We start from the raw sequence: 13,559 nt of genomic DNA on the forward strand, positions 1-13,559 counted from the left end.
CAAACCCGGGACCTTTCAGTCCGCAGGCCGATGCTCTATCCACTCAGCCAAACCGGTTTTGGCTAAGAAGCAATATTAAAAGGCTAAGTGACCCGACTGTCCGTCCATCTGACCGATTGACTGGCTGGCACATATGATGCACGCTGGCAATTTAAAAATAAATTTTGACTTGCATATGCATGATATATATAAAGCTTTCACTGGTGCCAATCGCGCAAGTGTGTTTCTCGAAGCTGAAGTATTAACAGGATCTGCAGAAGGAGAGGTTTTTCTGATTCCAAGAATTGATTTGTCCCAGTCTGACATATAAATTAATTCAAAGACAGTTTCCCGTGATGCCAGCATTGTGATGACTAGTAATAAATCACGACAAACTCTAGGCAGAACAGAAATATTCCTACCTGAACCAGTTTTTGGACATGGTCAGTTATATGTTGCTTCCTCTCAAGTTCGAAGAGCGTGTGACATTAAAGTTGTAAGTACTTCATCACAAGGGAAATTAGTCAAGCACTCTGAAAGTGTTTTTACTCTTAATGTGGTATACAGGGAGATATTAGAATAAGTTTAATCAATTTATCAGTCATTGTTTTTATCAATGTTATTTTTATATCACGTTTTTGTTTTCATATCATGTTTTTGTTGTTTTTATATCATGTCTTTGTTATTATATCATGCTGTTATTGTTTATTAATCATTTATATATTATTTTCATACACATTTTACTAATTTTCTTTCATCTCTGACACTTCTATTATAGAGAAAGGGCGAATAAGGATATTAAAATATTTCTTCTAATTAATTTCCTTTCAATGTGCATGAATCCGGGCACCAGGCCACTAGTGTCACTGTATGTAAAAACAAACATAGATAATACAGAAATAAATGAGTATGGCTGGGTTTTGTTAATTTATTTATGATACTGAAATATGAATTGGTATTATGTTCACACGTTATGACATATTCTTTTGATTTTCACCATTTAAAAAATGTAAAAACTGCCCAGTCAGCATGGCTCAGTAGTTGAGTTTCAACCTATGAACCAAGAGGTCACTTTTTGATACCCAGTGTGGGGCATGCAGGCAGCAGCCAATCAGTAATTCTCTCTCATCATTGAGAGAAGGTAAATGGCATGTACAAATGGGAGGAATAAAGGAAAGATGTGGCATATGTGTATGATAATAAAGAGGACTAGCTTAACTAAAAAAGTATTTAGAAGAAGATAAGGAATAGCAAAAGAGAACGTTAAAAATTTGTACATGCTGTGATAAGCAAAAAAAAAAATAATTTATAATATAAACTACTTCTGGACAATAATGTTAAGGTGTGACATAAGATGTAAAATCAGAGTTTTGACAATGAGAATAAAGGCTTGCATCTAAGAGTTATTCTGAAGCAGGAATCTGATAAACTGGAAGTAGAGAGTAAAAAAATGAGTCACATATACTTCTTGAGGTTTCAAGAATTCTAAATAAAGGGGAAAATCATCCAGTAAATAAGCCACCCTATCTCCAAAGAAAAAATGGAAATTATTTTATGCACTGAGGGGAAAAAATGTAATAATAATAAAAGACCTGAACTTGGAATACAGATCTAGAACTGTAAGAGGCAAAGCAGATGAGCTTTTTAAGGGCAAAACTATAGAATAATGATTAAGATACTTACTGCAATTATCTGAAGCCTAAAGAAACTACATTTCTCCTGCCTGAGTTGAAGATCAATGCTTTAGAGAGCCTTATCATGAATTAGAAACTGGGGTGGGATGGAGAATGTGTTGAAAAGGGGCTGACGAATATAAATAAGGACTCAAGAGACGTGGAGATAGTAACAATAATTGATAAAATACCACAAAATTTACAAAGCTGAGAAATAATTTGAGAGTAATGCTCTTTTCCATACAAACAATATCTATTATTTTTATTGGATATAAAGACCCTAATGGTTCTTATCATTCATGCTGAATAAAATAAATTAACTGTCCAAAATTGTCGCATACCTATCACATAGTAGAATCACATACAAACTACAAAAAAAAAAAAGGACATTACAGGAATATTCATAGCAATTATAATTAATAATTAATGAGGTAATCAAAGATATGCCCCCAAACTTTATTTGTGAAGATATAAAACTAATTTGGTCATCCTAATGAAAATGTTTATCTTAAGGTTTTTTAAAAAGGATTTTTATTAATTTCAAAGAGAAAGGGATAGGGAGAGAGAAATAGAAACATCAATGATGAGAGAGAATCATCAACTGGCTGCCTCCTGCCCACCCATACCACTGGGGATCAACCCTATAACCTGGGCATGTGCCCTGACTGGGAATAAAACTGTGATCTCCTGATTCATAGGTCAATGCTCAACCACTGGGCCATAAGATTTTTAGAAGTATACTAAATTACCATTCTAACCAGCTTTCCAAATCTAAATAAACAATTTGTAATCACATCTTCTAATATATAAAAGTTTAATAAAACTGTATCACTAAAAATGAGTTAACTAGATACTATGTGCCTCTTAATCTTATATAATAAAGATGTAATATACAAATGGTAGTTACGCTGTGAAGCATAACAACCGAATCACGGATCAGTAGGAGGGTGGGGCAGTGAGCTACAAGTAGGCGGTGGAGAGCTACAGGAGGGGACAGGGCAGCAAGGTATGGGAGGGCGGGAGGCGGAGGGAGCAACAGAAGGGCGAGGCAGCAGGCGGAGAGCTACAGGAGGGCAGCAGTGAGCTACTGGCTACAAGCGGGTGGCAGAGAGCTACAGGACGGGGCAAGGCAGCAAGCTATGAGTGGGCGGAGGGAGGGGGCATGGGGGGAGCGACAGGAGGGTGGGGTGGAGAGCTACTGGAGGGCGGCAGCAAGCTACTGGCGCATGGATTAGTGTGCAGGCTACTAGTCAAATATAAAAGCCTAAGCGACCTGGCAGACTGGTAGCTATGACACACACTGACCACCAGGGGGCAGACACTCAACACAGGAGCAGAAACCACAGGCACAGAAACATGGACCAGACTGATGAATCTCAGAGGGAAGGGGGACGAGAGAGGGCGGGAAGATATTAACCAAAGATCTTATATGCATAGTAGAGTTCCGGGGTCTTTCAGACTGGCCTGTGCCCTCTCGCAATCCGGGACTCCTCAGGGGATGTTGGAGAGCCAGTTTCGGCCCGATCCCACAGGCCAGGTCTAGGGACCCCCCAACTCCCCTAGGTGCATGAATCCATGCACCGGGCCTCTAGTGATATATAAAATACACAGAACCACATATTAATTATTTTTGCAAATTTTTTTAACCTAACTTTTTTATGTGCCCTTACCAGAAATCAAACCCGAGACTGCAGTGCACAGGATAATACTCAACCAACTGAGCCACACTGGCCAGAATGAACCTAAATTTAATCAAACATTTGGAACTAGAGGTCTCAAACATTTCTCTTGGAGTCCTCTGTTACACTTTTAAAAATGATTGAGGACTCCAAAGACTTTTGCTTATGTATTGTTATTTACCATGTTAGAAATTAAAACTGGGAAAGTTTTAAAATATTAATTCATCAAAAATTATAACAGCCCTAGCCAGTTTGGCTCAGTGGATAACAGCATCGGCCTACAGACCAAAGGGTCCTGGGTTCAATTCCAGTCAAGGGCATGTACCTTGGTTGTGACTCCTCCCCAGCCCAGGCCCTGGTCAGGGCATGTGCAGGAGGCAACCAATCGATGTGTTTCTCTCACATCGATGTTTCTCTCTGTCTTCCACTCTCCCTAAAAATCAATGGAAAAATATTTTCAGGTGAGGATTAACAACAAAAACAATTTATTATAAAAATTTATAATAAACCTCATTAAGTGTTAATAATATATAACCTTTAAAGTAAAAAAAAACCAATATCCCCCCCCCCACTTCAGTCCGCAGGCCGACGCTCTATCCACTGAGCCAAACCGGTTTTGGCCCAAAAGAAAAATTTAGTGAGCAGAATATGGCTTAAAAGAAGACAAGTGGATTGTCATAGCTGCTTCTGTAAATCTGCTGCAGTATCACACATTATTTAGCCTCCAGAAAATGACACTGTATACTTTTGTATGAATGAGTTAAAAATTATTTTTATATCACCAACACCCGTCTACAACTTTAACGTAAATTTCTGTTTACAGAAATGTAGAAGATAAAATAACAAGTTAAATGACATCATAAGGAAGCAAATAGACAAATCCAGAATGTGAAACATTTCCCAAAACAATTCATCTAATTCCTTCAACAAATCAATAAAACACAGAAAAAAAAAAAAGCAAGGGCAATAGTTCTAGATAAAGACACATGACAACAAAATGTATTCTGTGGACCTTAATGGACCCTATTTTGAACACTGACTGTAAACAGACATCCTTGAAACAATAGGGGAAATATCTTAATAGGTTAGGGTATTAAATGATCCAGAAATTTACTATTAAATTTTTTAGGTATGATATGATTATATAATAAAAAAAAAATCTTTAATTTTTATAGAGGCATAATGTAGTACATAGTGGTAAAATGAAACAATTAAATAAAGAGAACAGATGAAGTAAGTGTAGCAAAAATGGCCCCAATATTCATGTTGCGTTGAAAAAATGGGAATTCATTGTATGACTCTATTTTTTTATATGTTTAAATTTTTTTTCATAATAGAAAAAATTATAAAAATAGTCAATAAAATTACTTTGCTTAACTTTTATGCCTTTTGTGGAAAGCATCCACATTCTTATAGTAAACTTTCAGTGCTTTATATTATGGACCTAACAACTATGCTTTAGGTTTCAATTGGCACTCTAGAAAATACCTCTTTTGGCAGAGATGAATTACCATGTGTAATTTAAACTAGAATATGGTTTAAATATATACCTTAAAAACTGTGGGTATTAATAAATGATTTAATAAATTAGTATATCAATTTTAATCCATTCAGAGAAAAAGTCTGAACAAACCAGCTTAGGTTAAGAGCATAACTCAAAAAAGCTTCATGGTGGGAAAAATGAGAACTTACATATCTCATAATAAACATTTAAATGAATGCAAGGAGGGTCCAGGATAAATTGGTGCTTCTTTCATCTTTACATTTGCTCTCACTGTATCATGAGCAATAAATACCTCAAGTCCCTCTTCTTCCAACATCTCAGTATGCCTTCACTATTGTTCCCTTCTGCATTATTTGATGTTCTCTAACTTGGGATTCCTTCTTAATGTGACCTAAATTCACCAGTCAGTGAGAGGAAGACTTACACTGGTCACACGACGGTATATCTGCGCAGCATTCTGGCACTCTGAGTAAGGGTATTCAGATGTGGCCATCTCAAGCATGCACATCCCAAAGGCATAAACGTCAACGGATTCATCATATTTCTCTTCATACATCTCAGGGGCCATGAATTCTGGGGTACCTTTAAATTAAAAGAATGATTCAGACTCAGTGCAAGTAGAAGCTGCAGATGTTACTCACCCAGGGAAGAAGCAGGAGTTGACCTGAGAAAAAGAATAAAATGGAAGAGGGAAGGAAGGGAGGGGTATTAGAAAGAGGAATAAAATCTTAGTCTGTTTCATCAAATATATTATAGATCTTTCACTGCAAGGCCTTTATAAAAGAAACTAGAACAGGGTCAAGTGTCCTTATTTACTATTTCAAATGGATTACTGCTGTACCAAGCAGAGCCTTGAAAAAAAAGATAAACTGATATCTCATACTCAAAACAAATAAAAGGAAAAGGAAAGAAACTAGCAAGAAATAAAGTAACCACAATGCATTTACCTGTAAGACAGGATGATGGGTTAAAAAAGATCAAAATACTTGTCTGCCCCCTACTGTATGGTAGCTGTAAGGTTAACATTTAGCAATTTCCAGAAACATTTTTGGTTATAACAACTAGGGGGAGAACAAGGGGTGTGCTACTGGCAATTAGTGAGTAGAGGCCAGGGATGCTGCTAACTAATCTTACAATGTACAAGACAACCTTTATAACAAAGAATTGTCTAACCCAAAATTTCAATAGTACTTAAGTTGAAAAATCCTGTTTTAGATATATCATATCTTGTGAAGAGTAGGAGTAAGGTAAAAAATTGATAAAACCAAACTTTCAGAATGAACTCATTTTTTCACACTTTAAAATAAGCTTTTAATAGGCTGATATTTTTCAATATACATATAAATCCAACAGACTATTTAAGTAACTAAAATACATAGAAATTGTTTCCTTCACATGGAAAGTAACTCACTGTATCTTTTATATAAATAAGTATATAATACTAAATATCAAAAGAATGACCCAATAAGATTGATAGCTAACATTAAGTTTTATTAAGAGTTCACCTTACTTCTGTTTATATAATTTATAAAAAACATTGACAGAAGATGATTCTAGAAGCGTAAATAGAGAGCTACACATCTCATAAGCAGAACTGATCACTTCTTAAATTCATGTTATGAATTTTTGAAGGTTTATGTTACATAATAAAAGCTCTGACAGGGTCGGGATTCTAAATAAAAGGAATGTCAGAAAGCGAGTTAGGCTGGCAAGGTACACTTGAAACATACCTATCACACTCTTGGCAAAAGAAGCCCGCTTCAGCGTTGCCAGACCTAAGTCTCCAATCTTGACGGAGCCTGTAGGACCAGTGATAAAGATGTTGTCACACTTAAGATCTCGGTGAATAATAGGTGGAGTTCGAGTATGAAGAAACTGAAGTCCTTTAAGGATCTGCCGGCACCAGCTTCGTAGAACTTTGATCTTCATCACCTTAAACCTTTTTAGGTATCTAGAAAAGGCAAGGTATACCCAACAGGTTATCAATGATATGAGTTTACCGCTTTGAAGAATTCCATTAAATTCTAGCATATCTGATATAGGAATATCAAATTTAGAATATTAAGATTCAGGAACCTTAAAGGTACATAATACTTTTAGGAAGGTTAAAGGGCATGGATAATAAGTGGTTGGTAAGTAGAGTCTGATAACAAAACACAAAAAAATTAATACCTTAAAATTAAATCATTACTAAAATGATTTAAAAGTTAAGTGGTGGAGTTCAACTTCTGATAAAATGGCCAAGCAATTCTTAATGGATGCATATCTATATGCAGTGGGGCCTTGACTTACGAGTTTAATTTGTTCTGTGATGGAGCTCGTAACTCAAATTACTCGTATGTCAAATCTTAAAGTGAATGAGTGACACGTGATGCTGGGCTGATGTTGTGGCATTCACTGTGACGTTTGCTGCAACAACCAGCGGTCAGTTATCTGAAGCTGGCTCGTAACCCGAATTTTAGCTCGCAGCTCAAAGCAAAAAATCGGCTGAGAGATGGCTTATATCTCGAAAAACTCGTTAGTCGGGACACTTGTAAGTCAAGGCCCCACTGTATATATAAAAGCCCAGTGATGGAACAACTAGAATGACTGGTAGACCAGTTGCTATGACGTGCACTGACCACAGGGGGCAGATGTTCGATGCAGGAGCTGCCCGCTGGTGGTCAGTGCACTACCATAGTGGGAGCGGCGCTTGGCTGACCGGGATGAGTGGTGCTCCCACAGCGGGCTGGATCCCCACAGGCCATGCCCCCCACCAGTGCATGAATCCGTGCACTGGGCCTCTAGTCTATACTAATAAAAGAGTATTATGCTAATTAGACTGGGAGACCTTCCAGACGTCCTTCCAGACAAAACAAGGGGCTTGGCTGGCCTGTAAACCGCCCCCAAACGGCCCTCAGCAGGCCAACCATGCCCCCTGCAGGGACCCTCACCCCGATGGGGGCATGGCCAGCCTGCAAATGGCCATCATCCCCTTGCCCAGGCCAGCCACGCCCCCTAGCAGGAACCCTCACCCTGATGGGGACCTGGCCAGCCTGCAAACAGCCATCAGACCCTCACCCAGGCTGGCCCCGCCCCCCAAAGGGATCCCCAACTTGATCCAGAACTCCCTTCAAGGCAGACCAGCTGGCCTCCACCCATGCACTAGGCCTCTATCTATACTAACAAAATGGTAATATGCTAATTAGACTGGGAAACCTTCCAGGAGATCTTCTGGAAATCCTTCCAAAGCCATGGTGGTGGGGCCGAGGCAGAGGCAGTTAGGGGTGAGCAGGCCGGCAGGGGAGTGGGGGACATCCAAATGGTCATCACACCCTCACTTCGTAATGGCTCAGATACTGAACACGGGAGAGAGAGGAATGAGACCAGCCAGGCACAAATGAGCTTGCGAGAGAGCAATGGGACCAGCCACCTAAAGACTAGCTGAACAGAAGTCCTATAACTAAGGATATACAGAGGAATTCAGGTCCAGAGATTAATAGGAAGGGCAGAGATGTGGAATTGGCAAGTCCCACACCCGTGTATGGTGCTTAAAACTTGAAAGGGAAAGCTTGGCTGCAACGTTCTCTGCCCAGCAGCAAGGGTTCCCAGCCCCAAGCCCACAGCTCCAGTGCCTGAAAGAGAAGTCTGCATAACCCCTGGCTGTGAAGACCCACAGGTACTGTGGCTGAATAAGATGGAGGGCTGCTGGACTCTCAGCTGTTCCTCTTAAAGAACCTGCTCACAGACTTATTAAGATTCACTCATTCTGAGCTGCAGTACGGGGGCAGCAGCTTGAAAGATGCCAGAGACATAGGGGAGGAATTGAATTGTCCAGCTTCATGATGAGGGCTTGGAGGGGCAGCTTCCTCCCAGATGGAAGTGCTGGCAGAAGCCCCTGTTCCTTTGCTGAGTCCTCCCTCTCCATGCACAAATGAGAATCATATGAGTCTCCATTAACCTGGCTAACATTGATCTCCCACCCCCATTCCCAGAGGACTCACCCCACCCAACCTGTAGGCCCACCCCAAGCCACTTCTAGTGGCTTTTCCATAACAACAGCTCATGCTGTGGATAAAAAATCTCAGAGGTTCACAAACCCCAAATAAGCAGCATCTGGCCCCTGTGTGCACCAAACCTCTTGTTATCCAGCCCCAACTCAGAAACTAGTGGCAGCAAGCCTCAATTCACAGCTTAGCCATTCTCAGGCACCTCCAAGCCCAGAAAAAGCAGCAATCATCTGCAAATCATTTTGTAGCTTCTACTAGGTCAGGTGGGCCCAGGCAGGGCATAGGCTGCAGCTGACCTTGGCCTACACCTTCCAAGAGGCCCCAGAACAAAGACACCCAGTAGCCAGCTTCAGACAACACCACAGTACCACCCAATCACCTCCACAAATGACACTCCAAAGGCAGAATCAGCAGGCATCAGAGCCCAGTTAAAGCAAAAGCAAATCCTGCTCCATAGGGTCAACCCCTACACAACCCCTCTCCTATAGTCATGGCCAGTCCTCACAACAAATCAGCCTGAGGGTCAATCCCTTTCACTGAAATACCAACAGCAATCAAGTCTCAACTACAATTGGAAGACACATAACATACACAGGAATATATCTAGAGCATCAGACTCAGGTAATAGGGAGATTGTGCAACTGGATATCACAGGATACCTACTACATAAGGCGACACTATGGCAGTTATATCTAATACATAGAAACAATACAGGAAGGCAGCCAAAATGAGACAAAGACACATTCCCAAATGAAAGAACACAACAAAACTCCAGAAAAATAACAAAATAGAGACAAGCAATCTACCAGGGCACATGCCTGGGTTGTGGGCTTGATCCCCAGTGGGGGGTGTGCAGGAGGCAACCAATCAATGATTCTCTCTCATCATTGATGTTTCTATCTCTTCTTCTCCCTTCCTCTCTGAAATCAATTATATATACCTTAGCTAATAAAGAGAGAATATGTTAATTGAGCATCATGCCCTCACAAAGATGGCAGTGCCCACAGCCAATAAAGAGGGAATATGCTAATTGACCGCCATGCCCTCAAAGATGGCGGTGCCCACAGCTGCAAGATGGCAGCACCTAGTCCCATCAGCCCCATAGGGTGGCAGGCACACGGCATGGCCGGGCCCCCAGGCAGGTCCGGCCACTCCACGCACCTGCCTCTGGAGTTCCCCAATCCCCTCCAGCTGCCCAGGGTCAGTCCGAGGTGCAGGCAAGCTTTGAATGTCGGCTACCCAGCCAATGCCTGAGGTGCAGGCCAGCCTTGGATGGTGGCTGCCCAAGGCTTAGATAGCCAGGGCCGGCAGAGGCTTGCGCTGCCGGCAGTGGCAGCAGCAGAGGTGTGATGGGGGCGGCGCTTTCCCCTGATGGCCGGGTTGGCTCCCAGACTGTGAGAGGGGGCAGGCCAGGCTGAGGGACCCCCCTTCAGTGCATGAATTTTCATGCACTGGGCCTCTAGTATATATATAAAAGAAAAAGAGGAAACAGAAAAATGGATATAGAAAACATAAAAAAGAACCAGCTAGAAATGAAGACTATCATAACTGAAATGAAGAATACATTAGAGGGCTGTCCGTTGTGGCTCAGTGGCTGAGAGTCAACCTATGAACCAGGAAGTCACGGTTCAATTCCAGTTCAGGACACATGTCCCAATTGCAGGCTTGATCTCTAGTAGGGGGTGTGCAGGAGGTAGCGGATCAATGATCCTCTTTCATCATTAATGTTTCTATCTCTCCCTCTAATGTTCCTCTCTGAAATCAATCTCTCTATATAAAACCCTAATATGCAAATAGACCGAACAGTGGAACAACCGAATAACCGAACAAACCAGTCGCTATGATATTTGCTGACCACCAGGGGGCGCGTGTGGAACATGGCGGGCATTGGCCACAGTGGGATGATGGAGCAGGTGAGAGGGGGTGCCAGACCAAGACAGGGCGCCGGTCGCTGTTATCGGGGCAAGCCTCTGGTGGTTACTGAAAATCCTTTGCTTCAGCGCACCAGCCCCACTCGCACCTACTGCTGGCACCCAGCATTGGCCCCGATCACTTGGCACTGTCAGTGGATGCGAGCAACGGCTGCCAGCCCCAATTGCCCCTCAGGGCTTCTCCACCTCCCCCTGCTCCTGAGGGGCGATTGCGCCATCAGCGGGTGAGAGCGGGGCTGGTGCTGTTAGTGCATGGGAGCGGTAGTGGTTGAGGAGGCGGGACTGCAGCAGAAAGGGGTTGGAGGCCATGGCAGGAGGGGCCGGGCCGCAGAGGATGGGCCGAGACTCGCCCCTGTGCCCACCACAGCCTCGCTGCCCACAGTTCCTTTCAAGGTGCACAAATTTGTGCACTGGGCCCCTAGGAAAAATATATTTTAAAAAATACATTAGAGGGAATCAACTGTAGATTAGATGAAGCAGATCAAATCAGCAATTTGAAAGACAAGGCAGCAAAACATACCCGATCAGAAAGGCAAAAAGAAAAATGAGAATAATTTAAGCAGCCTCTGGGACATCATCAAGCCTATTAACATTGGCATCATAACGGTACCAAAAGGAGAAAAGAGAACAAGGAACTGAAAATCTATTTGAAGAAATAATGACTGAAAACTTCCTTAACCTGGCAAATGAAAGAAACATGCTATATATTTCACATACATGTGAAATCTGAAAAACAAAATAAACAAACAAACAAAAAAATATACTCATAGATATACAAAATATTGTTTTTATGTTTTCATTTTTATTGATTTCAGAGAAGGGAGAGAGAAAGATAGAAACATCAATGATGAGAGAGAATCACTGATCTGCTGCCTCCTGCACACCCCCTACTGTGGATGGAGCCTGCAATCTGGGCATATACTCTGACCAGGAATTGAACCATGACCTCCTGGTTCATAGGTCGAGGCTCAACAACTGAACCACACCTGTTGGGCTCTATAGAGAATGTTTTCATGGTTGTATGATGAGGTAGGACTTAGGGGGATAAGTGAAAAAGGGAAAGGGAATAAGAAGTACAAATTGGTTTACAAAATATTCATTGGGGTATAAAGTATAGCATAAGAAATATAGTCAATCTTATAATAACTCTGTAGGTACCAGGTGGGTACTAGATTTATAGACGCGATCACTTAGTAAGATATGTAAATATCTAATCACTATATTCTACACATAAGACTAATATAATATTGTATGTCAACTATAATTGAAAAATAAAAAAATTATTTAAAAATAAATAAATAAATAAATATAAAAACAGTCACCTCAAAAGGGTGAGGGAAAGGCTGCCAGGGAAGATGCATAAGGGCATTTAATGAGATACTGGAAATGTTCTCATATCTTAATAAAGTTATGATTATGAGTAAATTACTTTGGCAAAACTCATCCAGGCCCAGCCAGTGTGCTCAATGGTTACAGCATCAGCCTGCACACTCGAAGGGTTTCGGGTTTGATTCTAGGTCAAGGGTGTGTACCTGGGTTACCAGTTTGATTCATGGCTCCAGTCAAGACGCATGCAAGAAGCAAACAATTCATGTGTTTCACATCAATGTCTCCCTCTCTTTCTCACCCTCACTCTTTCTCTCTCTCTTTTCCTCCCTCTTCCTTTCACTCTCTCTAAAAACCAATGGAAAAAAATATTCTTGGGTGAGGATTAAAAAAAATGATAACAAAATAAAATCCCGTCCAATGAATGATACAATGATAATTTATACTTTTCACTGTATATAAATTTTACCATAAGTAAAAACAAAACATACAGATATTGGAACTTTAATGAAATGGGTACTGAAATGTTTACAGGTGAAGCATACTAATGCCTGTAACTTATTTTGTGATGAATAAAATTAAAATAGATTGGTAGGGGAATGATTAGATGAATATATGTTAAAGCAAATGCTATAAAAATTAATTCAAGAAAATGGACAGTGATTATGTGTGCATTCATTGCATAATTCTTTCTACTTTTCTGTGCAATTGGAAAATTGTATAATAACATGTTGGGGAAAGTTGACACTGGCTTATATCTCTTTCACATCTAAAAAATAATAAAGCATATAAAATATAGATTATTGCAAACCTTTATCTTGTAACAGTAGGAAATTGGCTTCTGTGATCCATCTCCAGCATAGTCAACTTTTTATGAAAATGGTTACTGAATTTCCCCAGGGCAAATGGAATGTAGGGAGGTGGGAAGAGGATATAAGAACAAAGAACTGTGGACATGAACCAGCATCATGGGTGGAAACCCCTGAAGCGCCATGACAGGGGTAGGTGGAGGCAACTAGAAAAAGCCCCAGCCCAATTTTTTTAAATTAAGTCTTTATTGTTCAGATTATTACAGTTGTTCCTCTCCCCCCACCATAGCTCCCCACCACCCAGTTCCCACCCCACCCTCTGCCCTCACCCACCCCACTGTCCTCATGCATACATAGGTGCACAATTTTTGTCCAGTCTCTTCCCACATCCCCCACACCCCCTTTCCCCCTAAGAATAGTCAGTCCACTCCCTTTCAATGCCCCTGATTCTATATAATCACCAGATTATTCTGTTCATCAGATTTTTTATTCACTTGATTATTAGATTCACTTGTTGATAGATATGTATTTGTTGTCACTTTGTTGTTCATAATTTTTATCTTTACCTTTTCCTTCTTCTTCCTCTTCTTAAAGAATACCCTTCAACATTTCATATAATACTGGTTTGGTGGTGATGAACTCCTTTAGCTTTTGCTTCTTTCTTCACTT

The 13,559-nt window shown here is 40.9% G+C and overlaps 1 protein-coding gene across 6 annotated transcripts in view; it reads right to left on the reverse strand.

The window, feature by feature from the left end:
- Positions 1 to 13,559, reverse strand: part of WNK1 (WNK lysine deficient protein kinase 1) — a 144,641-nt gene that overhangs the window by 75,804 nt on the left and 55,278 nt on the right. For all 6 annotated transcript variants that reach the window (XM_006771303.2, XM_006771301.2, XM_006771299.2 and 3 more), the window contains exons 3-4: positions 6,566 to 6,786; positions 5,260 to 5,417 (exon numbers count right to left, since the gene is read on the reverse strand). In XM_006771303.2, the coding sequence (XP_006771366.1) occupies positions 5,260 to 5,417; positions 6,566 to 6,786 (379 nt within the window). The remainder of the gene's footprint in view (positions 1 to 5,259; positions 5,418 to 6,565; positions 6,787 to 13,559) is intronic.

The sequence above is a fragment of the Myotis davidii genome, unplaced genomic scaffold (assembly GCF_000327345.1).
Source record: "Myotis davidii unplaced genomic scaffold, ASM32734v1 scaffold944, whole genome shotgun sequence".
NCBI lineage: Eukaryota > Metazoa > Chordata > Mammalia > Chiroptera > Vespertilionidae > Myotis > Myotis davidii.